General features: G+C 40.5%; 1 protein-coding gene across 7 annotated transcripts in view; it reads left to right on the top strand.

Moving 5' to 3' along the window:
- Positions 1–21,764, top strand: part of BEND6 (BEN domain containing 6) — a 42,220-nt gene that overhangs the window by 3,857 nt on the left and 16,599 nt on the right. For 2 of the 7 annotated variants that reach the window (XM_073336303.2, XM_073336313.2), the window contains exons 1-6: positions 10,041–10,236; positions 13,824–14,051; positions 14,160–14,305; positions 14,842–14,940; positions 15,308–15,485; positions 17,337–17,554. In XM_073336303.2, coding sequence (XP_073192404.1) covers positions 13,856–14,051; positions 14,160–14,305; positions 14,842–14,940; positions 15,308–15,485; positions 17,337–17,554 — 837 coding nt within the window. In that variant the 5' untranslated portion in view covers positions 10,041–10,236; positions 13,824–13,855. Of the gene's footprint in view, positions 1–1,804; positions 3,962–10,039; positions 10,237–13,823; positions 14,052–14,159; positions 14,306–14,841; positions 14,941–15,307; positions 15,486–17,336; positions 17,555–21,764 lie in introns of those variants that run through there. The other 5 variants (XM_073336309.2, XM_073336308.2, XM_073336304.2 and 2 more) reach the window with 4 other exon arrangements.

The raw sequence follows: 21,764 nt of genomic DNA on the forward strand, positions 1-21,764 counted from the left end.
GAATCGGATAGGAGAAAAGAGGCAGAAATAAAGGTAGGAAATCAAGAGAAAAGCTGTACTTTCAGGTGAGATTTGACATCGGAGGGAGAGTGCTTCAGGTGGAGGGATACTGAAAGCTGTTTCAGAACAGGAGATGCAGGGTAAGGTCTCTCGAGCCAACTGTAGCAACAGTGTGTGGAATGACAGAGGCCAGTGCTGAGGGGGCAGGGACAAGAAGTACTGAGAAACAAGTCCCTTGAGAGAGGCTGAAGCAAATCTGTGAAAGGTTTTATGAACAAGGAAACAATTTTGAATTGGAACGAAGGGAGGGAAGAGCTGGTGTTTTAGGATGTGCATGATGTGGCTGCACTTCTTTATATGTATAAGGTTGGAGGTAGCATTGTGCACATGCTGGAATCTGGACAGCTGGCATCTAGTGCAGGTCCTAGAGAAAGGAAACTGCAACGGCCAAGGTGACAGGAAACAAAGGCATGGGAGAAGATTTCAGCAGAGGTGTTCGGAAGTAGTGGGGTATGCATGGCAATAAAAGTTTTACTCACATTGGCAGTGTGGGAGGACAAGACAAGTTCCAGCCAGGGACTCCATGGTTATTATGGATAATAAAGGCAAATGGAAGTTCTTAATGGAGGAGGGAGATGGGATGGTGGTGGAGGAGGCCCCCTCATTGGAATCATTCTCATTAGATAATTTCACACAGTTGGTTTATCCAAAAGAAAAAAGGGGAAAAAAGTTGTATGGGAAGATTGGGCCTTTAAGTACAGCCCTGAGCATGGGATGCTGGGGCACGATTCCTTCCCTGCATCCTCCTGCCTCCAGACATGTAGTAATTTGCTGCTGACCTAATCAGCTGCAATTTATTACCCCTCTCCCGCCCCCCATACATACCCTTCTGCTGGCTGGGCAGTACTGGCTGACAAGTTGGGATCAAGTTTCCACCCTTTTCCCTGCCCTTTTGGCCCCACATGATGGCCTGTAAGTCCAAGGCACAGTCTAGCCTGTGTTCCTTGATAATTTATACATAGATGAAGGGATGCATGTGCCTTCAAAGATCATCACAGAGCTAGATCAATGAGAGATAAGGGCACTCAGCATTTCACAAGAGGCACTTAGCATCTTACAGATTCAGACCCTGTATATTTCAGTTTACAGTAATAAGACTCTCTGCTAAAAAAAAAAAGTCACATAATTGGCTGATCTGGTGACCTGGATGTATGAAATTGATATGTTTAAGATTACTGTAAACCTGAATAAGTGAAAAAGTACAACCCTTTTCTTTCATATATATTACTGTGACTTTATTTGTTGTATAGTAAGTCTCTGGGGGAGTGTTTGGAGTTTTATTTAAAGGATCTGATAAAAACTACACTGCCAAAATTTGAAATTCTCTGAGTTCTGATTATTCAACTTCTGCTGAACAGATAAGAAATAAAAATACAAAGCCTAAAATGTAATTTATTATCAAAAGCAGTAAACATTAACATACCCTTAACAGTACTATATTCTGTTTAAAAGACTCCTTACCTGGTAGAATTATTATCTAATTATTTAAATAAAATCTCATTTCTTTCTTCTAGAAAACCTGAAGTCGCAAACAACAAAAACAAAAAAGGAAAGTGCTATTCTGTGTGGATTTTTCCAACATTCACATTACTGAATAATGTCCTTAATGTTTTAAAAATTATGCTATGTGAAACTATAGGTTCAAATCTCAGCAAGGTCACCTCAACACTTCATTCTTTCAAGACAATTAAATTGAGGGTTCAGTGCAGTGTTTTTATATGTTTAAAGAGCACATTACTTAATTAATTAATCAATCATTAAGTAACTCTCTGAATATCCCTGTGAAGTAGGTAAATAAGTATTGCCAGCTTCAGTTTACAGCCAGAGAAGCTAAACCAGAGAGGTTAGGTGACTTGCCCCAGGCCACATAATCTGAACACCATACATTTGCTCATCCCTCCAGACCACTGCGCCTCTGGAAAACCATCAGTACAATCTGTAGGCCTTCCAGATGACACTTTAAAAAACAGGGTCCTGTCTACTCTCCATGGACATGACAGGGTAGCTTTTCAGACAGGTGGCCTTATGTTGCAAGTTCCATTTGCTCACACCGAACTTGTACCAGAATTTTTATGCCCACAATTCAGTTGTTGGTGCAGATCTAAAAGGCAGCACCTCTAACAACTTGATCATGGGTGCAAATCAGATAAAGGTGAATTTATACAGTTGTGCACCCACAATTCATTTTCTGACTGCAAAAATGCTGATACAAGTTAAGCTTCCACACGGAGAAGCTGGTCTAAGCCCTGCAGAAAATATACCACTAAAGATACTATGCTGTTTTTTTATTAGGGTAGTTGTGTGTGTCTGTGTCCTTGGTTAAAATTTGTCCACTCTCTACGTTATTGTGCTATGTTCATTTGTCGCAATTGTCTGCCCCAAGGCAATTGGACTTCAGAAGTACCATATGTATGTAATGGTAAAATGCTTTGGGATCCTTTAGCATTAAAGGAGTTACGTACAGCAAATATAAAATACATATACCATTTTACTGATTTGAATTAGATTTAATGAGGTATATTAAAAAAGGATTTTTAATTGTTAGATAGGAGTGGCAAGGTTTAAAGCTGTACGGTAGTCACTAGTGAGTGGAGTGCTGGCCTCTTGCAAAATTCCTGAAATGCAGATGACACTGATAATGCTCCGTAAACTAAGCCCACAGCATGGAATAATGCCTCCACCAAATCTGTAAATGTGGAAGTTTGTCAGTTACTGCAACATGCTACTAAGTAGGTAGTTGATAAGAGAAAAGTGATTTCAACACACATGAGGCTCTAAGAGACTGAGTGACAACATGACAACAAGCTGATCACCTTCAGAAGGAAATCCAAGTATTGCTTGATGACTGTAGCAGGATTGCCATTTACTGGGCACCCCCTCGTGGCCAGGGGTGTGTCTGCCATGGCCTACTAACAATTTCTCCCCTTTGATGCTCTCCCATGACATTCCCACCAAACAGTCTCTCACAGGCCCTTTTGACCAGGCTTCAGCCTCCAGGCCCTTCTGGTCAGGCTTTTATTCCTTTGTCACTTTCCCAATACGCCAAACCAAAACTGAAAACAACAACATAGCAATTACTCTGCTGGTCTTGAGCTCTGTCCTCCAGGGTATCCCTTCCATAGCTTACTGGCAGGCCTCCTGTCTCAAGCAGTCTCACAAAAGCCCCCTCACTGTAGCCTGCCCTCCCGCACTCCAACTTCTTCCTTGTTGCAACTTCCTGCTGCTCTTATAGTGGAACCACCTGATCCAACCCATGTGTGACTCCTTTGTAATCAGGGTTGACTAGGCCTAGGCCCTCCAGCCCTTAAGATCTAGCCACCATGTTACACTCCCCACTCCAACCCCATTAAAGCCTTGCCAGGGCAAAGTCTACCTGAAGAGAACTTCCCCATCTTCCTGCAATTTATGTGTGTTGCCAACCATGTGAATGCATTGTCCAGGCTCTCTCCCCTTCCAGTTTGTTCAACATAGTACACAGGCAATCTCTTTTTTTCTAGGATCTCTGCCTTTTCCACTGCTTCTGCCACTGATGCTAGCTTTTAAACTGCTTCTCTCACGTTTGAGCTCCCATGGGCAGAACCTGCAAGAAATGCTCTAAAACAATTAGGTCCATGACTTTCCCCAGAGAGTTCTCTGGCAGCTACCAATCAGCCAGGTCCTGCAACCTGTGAGCTACCACATGGGGTTGGGCTTTCCGCTGAAATGACTCGATACAGAATTTATGCCAGTACGCTTCTAGTGTCAATCCTAATCTAAGATGGCTGCTTTCCATTCAGGGTATGAGTTGACTGTGTCACTGAAAGCTCTAAATGTGGTTTGAGCCTGTCCAGTCAAAAATGGTACCACCCTCGCCACCCAAGTGGAGTCTTCTCAGCCAGCAAGGCAAGGAACCCGCTCAAAGGTACAGAGAAAGGCCTCAATATTGTCCTCCAACCCCAGCTTTGCCAATGTCGGGCCAGGCCTGCACTGACCTCATCCCTGTAAATGTCTCCAGTTACTGCAGAAACTGCTCCTCTTTTTGGCACTGAGACTCCTGCCACTGCTACTGGGTGGAAAACTGTACCTTTTGTTCACTTGGCAAAAGTCAGCAGCAGGGTCTGAGTCTTTTGCTGCTGTTCTGCGAATAATGGGACAGTGTCCTTCATCTCTTTTTTTATTGTTACCCCTTCAGTTTCCACTTTCCTTTTTGGTGGGAGGGGAGTTGCGAATCTTGCCAGCTACACTAGTTGTAGAGGGTTACCGTTTACTCAGCACACCCCATGACCAGAGGTGCCATTGCAGTACTTTGCTAACAATTTCTCCCTTCTCTGGGGCTTTCCCATTACATGCCCAGCAAACAGTCAGCCACATCTGGCCAGACTTCAGTCTCCAGGCCCTTCTGGCTAGACTTTTATTCCTTTTTCATGTTCCCAATACAGCAACACACAATTGAAAACAACAACAAAGCAATTACACTGCAGGTCGTGATCTATGACCTAAGAAGTGTCTCTTCCACAGCATACTGCCACGCCTCCCACCTCTGGTAATCTCAAAAACTCTCACAAAAATTCCCTTCACTGCATCTTCTCTTTCTTTCTCGCTCTGTAGCTTCTTCATTGTAGCTTTCTGCTACTCTTATAGCCAGGCGTGACTCCATTGTAATCAGGGTTAGTAGGCCTAGGCCCTCCAGCTCTTAAAGGCAAGCCACCCTGTTACAATGACACTTTCCAGGATATGGCTCCTTTATGTTCCATCAAGTTACAGTGATGATCGTTGCTGCGTCTGCTCCATGTATGCACCACAAAAGCAGGATTCTGGTCGCGCAAAACAAAAGTGTGACCACTTTTATGTTTAATTTTTTGACTTGGATCCATGTAAAAAGTTTGCTACTTCTAGGTACTAGGACAGAATATTTTTTTCTTAGGCTTGATCACCACCAGTTAACCAATCCCCTACTGCTGGTATTGTTCCATGAAGAGGACTTTTGGACAGGGGATTTGGAATAGAAGAGAAGACACTGGAAGTATTAACCAGGCAGCCTTTCTAAATGTATAATCACTTACCAAGGGAAGCCAAAAAAATAATGCATAAGTGTAGGCAGTCAAAGTGCCATTGGACTGTTGATATTGACATGAGCACACCCTTGAATATGCTAGCCCCTATTTTGCTGCAGTGCTCTTATAATTGAAGGGAGTAGGTCACTATTAATAAAGCTTTAAAATGGAGTAGCTCAGCAAAATAGGATAGCGTCTGTTGTCATGTAAAAACAGGGTTGGGCCATTTAGAATATTCTGTTCTATGTATATTCTTGTACTGCAGTCATCACCATACTATTTGAGCACCTATATTTTGTAGTGGGATATGAAAGATGGAGGTAAGCACTGTATTTAGTCTGTACCAGCATTAAACTCCCTCAGAAAGTCTCGTCATAGGTTCTTACCAGACAAATTTTAATGTTAGTAGGGTGTGGAAAGATGTTTTGATGTTTTCTTCAGCCTTTTATTCATCTTTCCAGAACAGATACTATAACAGGTAGTTTAGAGAAATGGCTCTTGATTGGCCATTTTTCAGAGCAAGTGCTAAGTTTATATCTTGTGCCTGATTTTGGCTGTGGTTAAACTTCTCCTGGTGACATTGCCCTTCCACTGGAAGAACTTTGGAAGGAACATCTGCACACTCCTATTCACAATGTTACTCTGGTTGCCAGTCTGTACCCATTGCCATGTGGTATTTGTGATGGCCTTGTCAATTTGTGCCTGAGCAAATACATGTTGAACTTGTAGACATGACTGTAGACATACCATCATAGAGCTGTCAAATATCTATTTATTTAAGATATTTATCCAGTATGCAGAACTAAGATAATGTACTACATCCCTTTCTTTGTAGTGTTACTAGTTTTGCTTGATAGTTTCTTTGAAAGTCGACTAATGAAAGTAAACCTCTGAGTTCAGTAAAGGCATCTCCACAGTCTCTGTGAGTCTGCACAACATATTGAGCTGTTAGCTAAATGAATTACTAATTTTAAAATATTGTTATAATCCTTGAGCTACTAAATAGTTCTGCTTAGTAAATCCATTATTTTTCCTTTGTCATCTCTCAGGATTACAAAAGAAGATAGATGGTTTGTGAAGGAACTAGAGCATTTTCAAAGAAAATCCTTCAACCTTATAATTAAAAACAGAATTGTACTTGTGGTGGACATTAATATACTTAGGAGTTATTAATATTTCAAGGTATTTCTAGGTTGCTGAAGCCCACAGCATGCAGGAAACTCCAGTGAAAAATAATAATCATCGCACAGATTCCTCAAGGAGATTTTTGACAACCAGTACAAGGTATAGGCCAAACCCTGCAGACTTCAAATGCCAATGGGACTCTGAAATCAGTGAGCCTACCTGTGTAAATAAGATAATATGGCTTACTGAGAATAGCATCAGTTCACACAGAAGTATCTCAAAATTTTTCACAGCCAGTTATACCAGACTAACCATCCATTATAATTAAGTTATGGAGAAGTACAGTTGATAGATACTGATAGTAAGAATTTTCCCTCACACATTGCCCTGAAAATTTACTTCACTGTTATACCCCCTGCTAAATATCAGAGGGGTAGCCGTGTTAGTCTGTATCCATAAAAACAACGAGGAGTCCGGTGGCACCTTAAAGACTAACAGATTTATTTGGGCATAAGCTTTTGTGGGTAAAAAACCCACTTCTTCAGATGCATGAAATGAAAATTACAGATGCAGCCATAAATATACTGGCACATGAAGAGAAGGGAGTTACCGTACAAGTGGTACGGTACCGTGCTGACAGGGCCAGTTCAATCAGGGTGGATGTGGACCACTCCCAATAATTGATGAGGAGGTGTCAACACCAAGAGAGGGAAAATTGCTTTTGTAGTGAGCCAGCTACTCCCAGTCCCTATTCAAGCCCGAATTTATAATGTTAAATTTGCAAATGAATTGTAGTTCTGCAGTTTCTCTTTGAAGTCTGTTTTTGAAGTTTTTTTGTTGAAAAATGACTACTTTTAAATCTATTATAGAATGTCCAGGAAGATTAAAGTGTTCTCCTACTGGCTTTTGTATGTTACAATTTCTGATGTCTGATTTATTCTTTTATGTAGAGAAAGTGGATATGGGGTAGTGCGGTAGTTCTAAAACTTTTGTACTGGTGACCCCTTTCCCATAGGAAGCCTGAGTGCGACCCCACTTATAAATTAAAAACACTTTTTTATATATTTAATACCATTATAAATGCTGGAGGCAAAGTGGGGTTTGGGGTGGAGACTGACAGCTTGTGACCCCCCAGGTAATACCCTCGCGACCCCCTGAGGGGTTCCGACCCCCAGTTTGAGAAACCCTGGGATAGTGGATATGGGGTAATTTTAAATGTATCTACACAAACTTTAAAGTTCTGTAGTGATATTCTGAAAGATTTCCCCCTAATTTTACAGCTAAATATGCAACACAATATCTCTGTTTTTTCTGGGAAGTCTGGGCTCTGTAAACCTTTCCTGAGAGCTGTGGATTTTGCTTCTACATAAGTCATTCTTTCCCATAAAATGACTATGATATCACTCTATAAGCTCTTGAGCAATAACTGCACTTCTGCATTCCTCATGAAAGGCCTAATTCTTCTCCCTCTGAAGTCAATGATAAAATCTCACACTGACTTCAGTGGGAACAGAATTAGACCATAGAACTGGAAAAATAAAATAGTTAATAAGGCCTTATTTTTAATTATAAATTTGTTATGAGACCATTTAAATTCTCTTGAGTTTTTATTTTAGTCCAAGGTATTTTGCACCCATATCTTTAATTTTCTTGGGAAATTCAGTTTAAAAAGCAATGAAAACCAAACTCTGTAAATAGGACCAGTGTCCTAGTGTGGAGTGAAGTGGTTTTGGCTGCAGCAGACCCAGCTTCCTCCCTTTCTGCTGATAACTGGTTAGCGGAGGGACTTTCCAGTGAGAACTGGGATTAGTAAAGGCTGGACCCAGAAGGCAGTGAATATAAAATGTTAACAACTGTAGTATGTATGAATTTCAGAATGATCACGTTTCACTACAATACCATGATTTTAGTCTTTTCTTTCTAGGCATTAATCCTGGAAATATAGGAAACAGGTATACAGTACAGGATTGTATATTGTGGGCCTGATCTTGTTTCTGTTGAAATCAATAGCAAAGCTCTCACTGACTTCAGGGAGAACAGACTCAGATTCAGTGAGTGGCTAAAATCTCATGTTGTAAATTTGTAATACTTTACGTTTACTGAGAGGAAAAAGAAGTAGTGATCTCATCGTGGTATCTGCCAGCTCTCCTGCTGAATGGAGCTGGACCAGACTGTGTCAGCCACAGGGAGGGAGATGTCTTTACAAAGACTTTTGTATTTATTTGTCTTATTCTGGCTTTCCTGGTTGCTTAGTAACAGTATCCTATGTGCAAAATTGTATATTTAATGTCTGTTCAGGATGTGAGATGTGAGCATGTCTGCAAAAATTAGGGATCCAATTAATATATGTTTCCTCAACACAGCATGTAAATGGCTGCTTCCACCTTTTTTCTTCTTCTACAGGCTATCTGATTTCAGAGAAACTAGGGATAGATGTGGGTCTCTCAAGAGAAATAAACAATAAATGTAAGGAACAATAGATCTGAAATGGGTAGCTTGTGTTTTCAGATGGAGAATCTGGCAGTTGTAAAGTATCTTGCTTACAAAAGCCTGCAAGTGTGGATTTTAATAAATGGTACAAAACCCCCTTCTGTAGTTAGTAACTCCACACTGTAATATTAGTGAACAATTACATCTCTCCCAGTTAAAATGATTTAATCCACCAAAACTCTCAATGTCAGGACTCTGACATAAAGCCTCCCAAAGCAGAGAAAAAAAAGATTGAGAACACAAGACCAGATTCATTCTACACTGATAAATTCTAAACGCCAGGCTCCAAAAGCAGAAAGTCCAGCAGAAATGGTGGCACTGGACTTAGCTGGTACAGCCTCAAAAGTGGCCAGGACCCTGTCAGGATGGGACAGTCTAAGGCAGGGGTTCTAAAACTGGCAGTTGTGACCCCTCAGGGGGTCATGAGGTTATTACGTGGGGGTCGCAAGCTGTCAGGCTCCACTCCCAAACCCCGCTTCACCTCCAGCAGGCAGTCCTCAGACTTATGACACAATTGGTTCCTGAAAATCACGTCTTAAGTCGAAAATGTCATTTCCCAGAGGAACAATATCAGATTGAGCATTGTAAAGTCAAAACCAACGTTGTAAAGTCAAACCACAATGACAATTTATAAACGCCGTAAGTGCTGTTTGTCGTAACTCGAACATCATAAAGTCGAGGACTACCTGTCGTGTCAAATATAAAAAAAATGTGTTTTTAATGTATAAGGGGGGTTGCACACAGAGGCTTGCTGTGTGAAAGGGGTCACCAATACAAAAGTTTGAGAACCACAGGTCTAAGTCAGCTGGGAGATGCATAAATAGCCTCTTTCTGGAGCTCTATACCAATGGAGCTACTGAAGGCTGGATCAGATTATAAAGCTGCCCTCTTCTACAGTGCAGGCTTATGAGTTGAGCTGGTTGGAGTTTATTGACTAAACATTTTTTCATTGGATAATGCTGATTCATTGAAACTAAAACTGTTTGCTGGAAAAGATCCATTTCAACAAATCTCCCATTTAGAAAAAGTTTTGGGGAAAAAAAGTTTATAAATTGTCAAAATGTCACATTTCAGCATTTTTTTAAAATGAAAAATTTTGGCAGTTTTTACTATTATTCTGTCTTATTCTGCCCAAGCAGCAACTAGATGCCCTAATCAGGATGTGTACACATTTGTTTTACATTTGTGGTGATCTGTTTTGTCAGAGAACATCTCCTGGAGATGATGCATCCTATCATCCAGTCCTTACTCAAGCAAGACACCCACTGACTCCATCTGAAGAAGTGGGTTTTTTACCCACAAAAGCTTAAGCCCAAATAAATCTGTTAGTCTTTAAGGTGCCACCGGACTCCTTGTTGTTTTTACTGACCCCAGTGAGAGTTTTGCACGTGAAAGAACTGCAAGACTGGCCCTGATGTTTCCTTCTATAAGTGGAGGATCTTGGACTTTTTCTTTTCTTCATTACAGACATTTCGTTCTACCTTTCCAACCACTTTAATTACTTTCTCAAGAAGATGCCAACAGACAGGTAGGTATTTATCCCTGAGGGTCTCTAGCTTGTCACAGTAAATTGTGTGAAGAGATGAGTGGGTGGAAAGAAAAATACCAAAGAAATCCAAGGTTGTGTTATTTTACTCCGTGTCCTTTATGTTGCAATAAGACTGATTTAAACCATTTCATGTCTAATATATTTAAAACAGCTGGACTGCATGCTGATTCAGTGCTGCAGTAGCAGCAGAGGGATGCTAGAGAGCCTCTGCCACCTCTTCAGCACTGCTTTCTTGCCTCAGCCTCTGCAAAAGCAGCAGAAGCAGCAGCACAGCACAGATGCCTTTTAAAGCAGCCGTGAAAGCTTTGTGACTTCTCCCCCCAAAACCAGAGGAGTCATGCAATCCATGACTGTGTGCCAAATCTCTAGCCCTGAATATTATTTTCTAATTTCTATCAGAGTCCCATGTTTTTAAGTTGGCAGGCTCTCAGTGAAATAGGTTCAGTTGTTTACTCTCATATCCACCCACCACTTGCAAAAATCCTCAGAAGTCACAGATTTTTTTAAAATAATGATAAACGACAGAGTCCATGACGGCTGTGATAAAGCTCTAATTATCCCTGTCGGGCAGGGTGGGTTTGTCAGAGCATGCACATGTACTCAGACCTCTTTTAAACCTTGCACTTCGTATATCTCACTTTGACCAAATTTCTACCCCTTCCAACCCTAACCTTCTATGATTCTATGATTCTATTCCATTGGCCTGATTTTAGTGTGAATTTTGGACTTCATCTGTTCCTATTGAAGTCAATGGCAAAACTTCACTGGGAGCAGGAGCACAACCTGAGCACTCAATTCTGCCACCTACACCAATGTTGAGTGATTCCTTCTTGTGGACTAAAGAACTACTCAGCGTGTGTAAGGGAGGCAGAATCAGGATCCTAGTGATTCATGACTTGGGGATTCCTTTTCCCCAGACTTTACGTGTAAAGTTTTGGGTGTTTTCAGATAATCTGGGGCTTTCTAGTTGCTCTGAGAATCATAGAAGTATAGGACTGGAAGGGACCTCAATAGGTCATCTAGTCCAGGCCCTTCTCTCAAGGCAGGACTACCTGATAATTAGACCATTCCTGAGGAGTGTTTAACTTGTTCTTAAAATCCTCCAATGACGAAGATTCCATAAACTCCCTAGGCAATTTGTTCCAGTGCTTAACAAATCCTGACAATGGGGAAGTTTTTCCTAATGTCCAACCTAAACCTCCCTTGGTGCAATTTAACCCCACTGCTTCTTGTCCTATTCTCAGAGGTTAAGGAGAATAATTTTTCACCCTCCTCCTTATAACAACCTTTTATGTACTTGAAAACTGTCTGTCTCCTCTTCTCCAGACTAAACAAGCTCAATTTTTTCAATCTTCCCTCATAGGTCATGTTTTCTAGACCTTTAATCATTTTTGTTGCTCTCCTCTTGACTTTCTCCAATTGGTCCAAATCTTTCCTGAAATGTTGCACCCAGAACTGGACACAATGCTCCAGCTGAGGCCTTATCATGCAGAGTAGAGTGGAAGAATTACTTCTCGTGTCCTGCTTACAATATTTTTGCTGATACATCCCAGAATGATGTTTGCTTTTTTTTTTTTTTTTGGCAACAGTGTTACACTGTTACACATATATAGCTTGTGATCCACTATGACTCCCAGATCCCTTTCTGCAGTACTCCCTCCTAGGCAATCATTTCCCATTTTGTGTGTGTGCAATTGATTGTTCCTTCCTAAGTGGAGTACTTTGCATTCATATTAAAGAAAATATAATCTCATGAAATTGCACTTCCTTGAAAAAATGTAAAATAGAAGTACAACCCAGTCCTATACAGTACTACTGATAAACTCTTCACAGAGTACTGATGTTAATTCTTATTCCATTTCTCAGCCTAGATGTCACATTGTTTTTAACAGAACAAACTAAAATACAAACTACTTCAGTTTGCATTTTGTTCCTTCCCTTCCCCCGCCCATGAATTTTCAGTACAGCCAAGAGGATTAAAATAGTCCTTTCCTTCCTTTGTTTTAAGAGTCTAGTGTAAAAAAAAAAAGGGGGGGGGGAATGCAAATGTTGGTTCTGTGTTCTCCTTATAGCTTTTATTCTGTAGTTCATAAAAGGCAGCCCAACTGTCTAATAGTCCTGAGACTGTCAATTCTTATATATGTCAACTTTTCCATTGCCAGGATGTGTCAGACTTCATCCACTCACTTATCCTTGGTGTTCTGGGTTGCTCCTATATGACTGTAATTGTACTGTACATCTTGTTGCCCAAAGGATGATTAATAGTCATTTAGTCATACATCCCTTTAAATAGCATACACAATACATACACCTCAAGTTGCAAGGGTAAACTACTGTCTGAAGTTTTTATCATCTTTGTACCTTTAAGCCTTCTGAGTCTGTATTATCTCACAGAGGTTTTACCTCTGCATTCAGGACACTATAAGGTGAGGCAAACTCCAGGCATAATAGTCAGTCTGTGGCAGACAGATAAGGAGACCAGGTAGTAGTGGGGAGGCAGAGATCCTCTGTGTGAATGCCCCTTTTCTTCAGTGGATCCTCTGTAGTGTATAGGTTTGGAGAACATAAGAACAGCCATACTGTGTCAGACCAAAGGTCCATCTAGCCCAGTATCCTGTCTTCCGACAGCGGCTAATGCCAGGTACCCCAGAGGCAATGAACAGGTAATCATCAAGTGATCCATTCCCTGTCACTCATTCCCAGCTTCTGGCAAACAGAGGCTAGGGACACCATCCCTGCCCATCCTGGCTAATAGCCACTGATGGACCTATCCTCCATGAACTTACCTTGTTCTTTTTTGAACCCTGTTATAGTCTTGGCCTTCAAAACATCCTCTGGCAAAGAGTTCCACAAGTTGACTGTGCATGGTGTGAAGAAATATTTCCTTTTGTTTGTTTTAAACCTACTGCCTATTAATTTCATTTCGTGACCCCATGTTCTTGTGTTATGAGAAGGGGTAAATAACACTTCCTTATTTACTTTCTCCACACAGTCATGATTTTATAGACCTCTATCATTTCCCCTCTTAGTCGTCTCTTTTCTAAGCTGAAAAGTCCCAGTCTTATTAATCTCTCTTCTTGTGGAAGCTGTTCCATACCCCTAATAATTTTTGTTGCCCTTTACTGAACCTTTTCCAATTCTAATATATCTTTTTGAGATGGGGCGACCACATCTGCATGCAGAATTCAAGGTGTGGGTGTACCATGGATTTATATGGAGACAATATGATATTTTATCTCTCATTATCTATCCCTTTCCTTATGGTTCCTAACATTCTGTTTGCTTTTTTGATTGCTGCTGCACATTGAGACCAAATCTCTTTCCACTTCTGTGGCTGTATGTATGCTGGGCAAACTCTTCCCCTCTCCCCTTTTGAAGGAAGAGTTCACAGGAGACTGGGCTAGTTTTCTCTTCCCCTATACAGGTTATTTTCACACAGAGAGGCCCTCAGATTGTAAGATTCTAGGAGGAGAGGGCTGGATTTTTAAAAAAAATCTGTTTATAAAACTTCATGTACACCAGTGACATGATGAAATAACAGTTATTTTTCCTATGAAATTCTTCAGGCTGTGGCTGTGTGACAAGGAAATCCCTTAAAATGAAAAAGTTCACGCTGTTCGATTTTGTAAATGATAATTCGCTACAAATTGGAGAGACTTCATGGATTCAGGATCTTCCCAATGATGACAGTGAACTAGAAGGACTCCTGAAACCAAATGAGCAGGTGCTAGTTAACTGGCCTGTGGGAGAAAGGAAGACAGAGAAACATTTAGTAAAAGTAGTGTACATGAGTGGTGAGTCCATCTGCAAAGCAGCCCATTTATAACAATTTAATTTCAGATGTCGCTAGCTGACTAGCAGAATAGTATCATCTGCTTGGACTTCTCTTTTCTCCACTTCAGATGACCCTCAAGAGCTAGTTGAGATGATGCAGAAGATATTGCAGGCGGATGAAATTACAAAAATACAAGTTGTTGGAAAAGGCAAGAGGAAGAGGATTGAGATGATATTCTCAGAGAGTGAAGATAGTGACCTGGACAAAGGGCAGGTGGGTTTTCAGTCTCTGTTGTTTTCCCAAGTGTGAACCTGTTACTTTTATGCCCTAATATAAATATAATGTTCCAGTGCATTGCTCGTGACTTTTCAGTATGTGTATGTTGGCAGTGGAGACAAAGGCAATCTTCACATCATGCCTTAGCTCAATGACATGTTGGGGTAATTGATAACACGGGTCCAGATCTTCCCTCCATCCTTATCAGAAGTTGCAGAAGGATAAAATGTATGTAGAATCTTCACAGCTTTGGATATTGTGCACCTACACTGCATCATCCCCAATGAGAAAGGGCTCTGACAACACCATAAAGTGGGCAAGGGTCATGGCTTCTGAAGTCTGCCGTGGAGTGAGATCTGCAAATTACTCAGGAGAATCCATGGATCTCAGAACTGACAAAAGATACAGACATATTTTTTCTACTCAAAAGACATAGTAAGGCCAAAATGAATAAATGTTTGTAGTGTACAATGAAATCTTCTGATAGAAAACACTATGTGAGTGCAAATGTGTTATCATGTGGTTATTTTCAGGGGAAAATGATGAAGAGTATAAAAAGAAAGAAATCATTACAGGCCTCTGCCTCTGCCAACATCCTGAGTCAACTTGAAACATCTTTAATTAACAAACAGGTAAAACATCTTGTCATCAGTAATTTGCAGCTGTGCAGCACAACAAAGCTGAGGTTCACATTTAAAAAAAATTAATTTATTTAAAATTTTAAGTGAATTAGTGCCGATGAAAGATGCTATCTTTGTATATGTTCATATAGTGCTTGGGAGATATAAAGTAGTGTATTAGAGCTAAGTATTGTTAATATTGTAGTCAACCAGTTAGTTGAATTACAGTATCAATGTTAGTTAAGTTGATTATTAAGGTGAACTCATATTTATATTTTGTGTGTCTTTGTAAAGAGAATATCCTCCTTTAGCCAAACAGTTTAATAGTAGATACTTTTATTTTCTGTTGTTGCTTTTTAGCCCAATTTATTTTTTTCAGAGAGAACCGTATTCTGGAAATGCTTTTCTGTACAGCGAAAGCAGTAGTGATGATGAGGAGCCCTTGTTTCAGTTATCCAAAGTGGAACTACGTGCCAAAATAAAAAGTCTGAAAAGGAAACTGACAGACACCATGAGAGAAAACTGTCGCCTACGGCAGTCACTGGTCATGCTTCAAGGTAAACTGTGGGGAAATGGACACTTTTTGATGAAGAGGAGAACTGAAAGCACATAAAGTCCTGATTGTTGTGAGGACACTTACGTGAGAACTGTGAGTGCTGAAGCATCTGTCAAGATCTAGCCCCAAATTAGTAAAAAAAAGTCATTTCTGTATGACTACAGCATTTAATTCCAGTTGGCCCATAGATGAAATCAACTTAAAAAGAGACTGTGAGATCATTGAGTTTAAAGATGGAAAAAAAACTGGTTAAATCAGCAGGATTGTTCCTCACAGAACATTTTCATGTGCTTTGTGTAAGTGTAGGTCAAGTTTGAATAACTCCAGCAACTGGGTCTCCACTGACCAAAGTCTAACTGATGTTATTGTTCGGCAATTATTGATATTCTAAAATTTCCCCTACTTAGTTCTATCCCTTAACTTCTAATTATTCATCCCTGAACCAAATAATTTCTTCCTTTTGAAAATCATCAGTTATTTCTAAGTGACGCCTTGTAATCTTTTAACCAATTTATATCCATTTAGCTCTTTTAACCAAGCCTTTAGTCACCTTAGTTGGCCTTCTCTAGATCCCTCTTCAATTCATTGTTGTTTTCTTAATATGGGCAGCCAAAACTGTATGCAGCACTCAAAATGTAAATGAACAAATGTTCCTTAAATAGGGTCTGTCACCTGCCTTATCAGTAACATGATGCCACCGAATGTACAACCCAGTATAACATTGCTTTTTTTTCCCCTTGGTCACCATATGATGCTGCAAGCACATATTCAATTCAGTTCATTGTCTGCCTAGTCCTCTCTCATTGTTACTTTGTTTCAGTCTTCCCTCACCCATTTGACCTTTGTGTTCTGGATTGTTTTTCTCTAAATGTATCAGTAGGATTTTTTCAGGTTGAATCTGATATTGTTAATATCTGCTATTGTTAATATTTTAGGTTGAATCGGATATTGTTAATAGAGTGGTGTAGCCGTATTGGTCCCAGGATAGTAGAGAGACAAAGTGGGTGAGGTAATATCTTTTATTGGACCAGCTTCTGTTGGTGAGAGAGACAAGTTTTGCGCTTACCCAGAGAGAGCTTACTCTCTCTCCAACAGAAATTGGTCCAGTAAAAGACTGTTAATATCTGTCCATTGCATTTAAATTGCTAGGTCAATTTCTACTTTCCTCTTGAATGCTTACATTTCCCCTTTGCTGTATAATTTCTATTAGTTTAATTACTGTGCTTTTTGCTTCCTCTTTATCTCTTACAGTGTTTCATTAGATCATGCTTTGCCACTCCACTGAATGTAATCTCTGTAATGGACTCACTCCAGAAAAGCTCATCTGTGTAAATAATATGTTGACCAAATAAGGGGACATTTTCACGGATTTCTTATAACAAGAAATAAAAGGTCAAATGCAGCCAGACATACCTCCATTCTAGTGAATAGAATTGGACCTGCTTCTAACTATTGTGAATTTCGCCCATACTCTTCAATCTTGTAGTGCTGTACATATTTTGAGAAAACAGTGTAAGAAAAACAGCCAGGTCAGCATTACGGTGGGCATGTGTTAACCAATGGCTCCTTTTATCAATCCACAGACAGCTAGCACGTTGCTTATGCTGGAAGCCTGATCTCCATTGTGGGGTTCATTTGATGACAGGGCAGGGAAGGAATTTTAAAAAAAGGAAGCAGCATTCTAATGATATCTCTGCTGATTGCTGGGGTTGGTCTAGAAGGAGACTGCAAGTCCTGTTCTTTTGACTACTGTGACAAGAGTTTGGTTACAAAAATACCTGTATACATGAAACTAAACCAAAGTTTAGTAGCATCAGTGGCTATTCTTAGTGATTACTCTTTCTAATTTCAGTGTTGCCACAGGCAGTCACACATTTTGAGGAACTGGTAGGTATGGCTGAGGCCCTGCTCAAAGGGGGAGTGACCACATCTGCCTCCAGTATTCATTCACACACTGTCTGGAAAGCATCAAACAGTTCTTTATCAGATTCATATGCAACTATCCACAGTAACTCCAATTCACCGATAGCATTGAACATGGAAGAAGAGGAGCAACAGCCTGAGAAACAGGTTAGCTGAAAGCTTATTTCAGCAATAAGAGTGAAATAAAAGTTGATATATTGCAACATTTATTGAGACTATGTAAAGAAAAGTAAACCTCAGTAATGATAATTTTATTATCAGACAGTAATTAGGAAAGTTGAGAAATTTATTAATAAATAATCATTATCCTTTTGTGTGTGAGAGGTTTCCCATTAGACATAGTGAATCACAGTGAGCCCTCAGGTGCAATTTTGCAACTCCCTTGACTTCATTAGATTTTCATGTCTTTGGGTGAGGAGAGCATGGATCAGTATGAAATGCTTTTCAATTCAATTTCAATAAATCCTATGCTTGGCTGTGCATGGGGGACTTTGATTGACTTCAAACAGCTGAGGGGAAAATATGACCTTAAAGTTATGAAAGAAGGTCTAAATCTTTCTTTTTAAAATAATAAATAAATAAATAAATGAGGGGGAAAGGGTGTCTTTCTGTCCATGTTAAAGAGATTGGCCAGAAGTTAATTGGAGTTACTCTGATTTTGGATGGAGCGACCTGGGTCCCAGATGTTCCATTATAGTAATAGAGCATTATCAAGAGATCACAGGCACAGAATCTATACAGGAAAAATATCAATTTAAAGATTTAATTAAAGAATAACTCCATTAGTTTCTGCATTCATAATTTACATAAACGTTTCTATGTACTGAGTCATGCCAATCCATACAGATCAGTTGTATGGATTGTATTTCACATGTCCCTAAATCAGGAAAAATCCATTCAAAACTATTAAGAGATGACAATTTTATTAAATATGACAACTGTTATGTACAAAATGTGCTGGGAGAGAAGCTGAGCCCTGATTAGGGAGTGGGGCTTCTCTGACTAGGGGTCCTATAAAGGTAGCCAGCCAGTCAGGCAGTGGCATAAACAGCTGCAGCGGCACGAGAGCCAGCAAACAGAGCGGTTGAAAGGGGAGTTTGCATTGCGGTGCTTGTTTGGGGTTTGTTTTTGCTGTTGGTGCTGGTATTTTGGTGTGGTTTGTGTTTCCCAGATTAACAGGATTAGGTGAGAAGGCTATGACAGATACAGAGGCAGCAGTGGGGGTGACCCATGTAGTGGAAGACACAATGAAGATGACTGGATGTGGAAGCTGCGGTATGTACATGATCCTGGAGGGGGTACCTGGAAAGAGTTTCATCTGCATAGTGCCGCCTGATAGAGCTGATGGAAGAAAAGATCAGAGGATTGGAGATGCAGGTGGAAAGTCTGGTTGAGTTTAGAAGGGGGTCCGAGCAGATTATGGAGCAAAGACATGAGGAGGCTGAAGGGAAAAGCTCAGACTTGCAGATGGAAGCAGGACTGAAGAACTCTGAGGGAATACTGCTGGGTGAAGAAAATGGACAGTGGAAGCATGTGACTAAGAGAACCAGGCAGAGGAAAAGACAGGCTAGTGAAGGAGAAATAGAGCTCAAGAACAGGTTTGCAAAGTTGGAAAATGAAGAAGGGGCTCAGCAGGTGGTCACTGAAGGTGGAAGGGCAAGGAAGAAGAGAAGAGCAGCTAGTCCTACAGGAAAAGGGGAAGAGTCAATGGAGACTATGCCAAATATGAGCCCCTGGAAGATACAGGATGTGTTGAAGAGGATTACAAGGGAGAATAGAAATGGAAAAAACTTGCAGCCAGAGGGAACAGGGGATAGACCAGAGAATTGCACCGTCACCAGGAAAAGGCAGGTCTACGTGATCGGGGACTCCTTACTGAGAAAAATGGACAGTCCTGTAACCAGAGCTGATCCAGAGAATAGAAGGGTATGCTGTCTTCCAGGTGCTAAGATACGGGATGTGGACCTGAGGTTGAAGAGGATCCTAAAGAAAGTGCAAAAGAATCCACTGATCGTCCTTCATGTGGGAACAAATTATACCGGTAGATTCTCGCTAGAACGTATCAAGGGAGACTATGCCAGGTTGGGGAAGACGCTTAAGGAAATCAAGGCTCAGGTGATCTTCAGGGGATTCTGCCTGTTCCTAGAGAAGGGCAACAAAGGTGTGACAAGATTATGACTATCAACGGATGGCTCAGGTAGTGGTGCTATAAGAAGGGCTTTGGGAAGTATGGCCACTGGGAGGCATTCATGGACAGAGGACAGTTCTCTCGGGATGGACTTCATCTGAGTAGGGAAGGAAATAGACTTCAAGGATGGAGGCTGGCACAACTGATTAAGAGAGCTTTAAACTAGGAATTTAGAAGAGATGGTTGGGAGATGTCCAGGTGATCTCCACATCGGATTTTAGTATGGAGAGGGAAGAAAACAAAGTAAGAAAGGACACAGCCCTGGGTAGGAGAATGGACATAAGGAGAAAGGGCAGGGTGGATACCAGTCTAATAGGTCATACTGGCTGTAGAATGTCTGTGCCTAATTGTGTAAAGAATGTGAGTGGGGCCAAACAGCAAAAATGAAGATGTTTTTACACCAATGCGAGGAGCCTCGGTAACAAACCGGAGGAACTAGAGCTACTGGTGCAGGAAGTGAAACCAGATATTCTAGGGAGAACAGAACCATGGTGGAATAGTCGTCACGACTGGACTACAGGTATTGAGGGGTATGTGCTGTTTAGGAAAGACAGAAATAAAGGTAAAGGTGGTGGAGTAACGTTATATATCAATGATGAGGTAGAATGTAAAGAAATAAGAAGCAATGGAATGGATAAGACCAAGTCCGTCTGGGCAAAAATCACATTGGGGAAGAAAACTATAAGAGCCTCCCCTGTGATAGTGCCTGGGGTGTGCTATAGACCGCCGGGATCTAATTTGGATATGGAAAGAGCCCTCTTTAATGTTTTTAATGAAGTAAATACAAATGGAAACTGTATGATCATGGGAGACTTTAACTTCCCAGATATAGACTGGAGGACAAGTGCTAATAATAATAATAGGGCTCAGATTTTCCTAGATGCGATAGCTGATGATTCCTTCATCAAGTAGTTGCTGAACCGACTAGAGGGGATGCCATTTTAGATTTGATTTGGTGAGTAGTGAGGACCTCATAGAATAAATGGTTGTAGGGGACAACCTTGGTTCAAGTGATCATGAGCTAATTCAGTTCAAACTGAATGGAAGGATAAACAAAAAAAAATCTGCGACTAGGGTTTTTTATTTCAAAAGGGCTGATTTTCAAAAATTAAGGAAATTAGTTAGGGAAGTGGATTGGACTGAAGAATTTATGGATCTAAAGGCAGAGGAGGCCTGGAATTACTTCAAGTCAAAACTGCAGAAGCTATCAGAGGCCTATATCCCAAGAAAGGGGAAAAAATTCATAGGCAGGAGTTGTAGACCAAGCTGGATGAGCAAGCATCTCAGAGAGGTGATTAAGAAAAAGAAGAAAGTATACAGGGAGTGGAAGATGGGAGAAATCAGCAAAGAAAGCTACCTTATTGAGGTCAGAACATGTAGGGATAAAGTGAGAAAGGCTAAAAGTCAAGTAGAGTTGGACCTTGCAAAGGGAATTAAAACCAATAGTAAAAGGTTCTATAGCCATATAAATAAGAAGAAAACAAAGAAAGAAAAAGTGGGACTGCTAAACACTGAGGATGGAATGGCGGTTAAGGATAATCTAGGCATGGCCCAATATCTGAATAAATACTTTGCCTCAGTCTTTAATGAGGCTAATGAGGATCTTAGGGATAATGGTAGCATGACAAATGGGAATGAGGATATGGAGGTAGATATTACCATATCTGAGGTAGAAGCAAAACTCCCGAACAGCTTAATGGGACTAAATCAGGGGGCCCAGATAATCTTCATCCAAGAATATTAAAGGAATTGGCACATGAAATTGCAAGCCCATTAGCAAGAATTTTTAATGAGTCTGTAAACTCAGGGGTTGTACCGTATGACTGGAGAATTGCTAACATAGTTCCTATTTTTAAGAAAGGAAAAAAAAGTGATCCGGGTAACTACAGGCCTGTTAGTTTGACATCTGTAGTATGCAAGGTCTTGGAAAAAAATTTGAAGGAGAAAGTAGTTAAGGACATTGAGGTCAATAGTAAATGGGACAAAATACTACATGGTTTTACAAAAAGTAGATCGTGCCAAACCAACCTGATCTCCTTCTTTGAGAAAGTAACAGATTTTTTTAGACAAAGGAAATGCAGTGGATCTAATTTACCTAGATTTCAGTAATGTGTTTGATATGGTGCCACATGGGGAATTATTAGTTAAATTGGAAAAGATGGGGATCAA

This window comes from Lepidochelys kempii, chromosome 3 (assembly GCF_965140285.1).
Source record: "Lepidochelys kempii isolate rLepKem1 chromosome 3, rLepKem1.hap1, whole genome shotgun sequence".
NCBI classification, from domain to species: Eukaryota; Metazoa; Chordata; order Testudines; family Cheloniidae; genus Lepidochelys; species Lepidochelys kempii.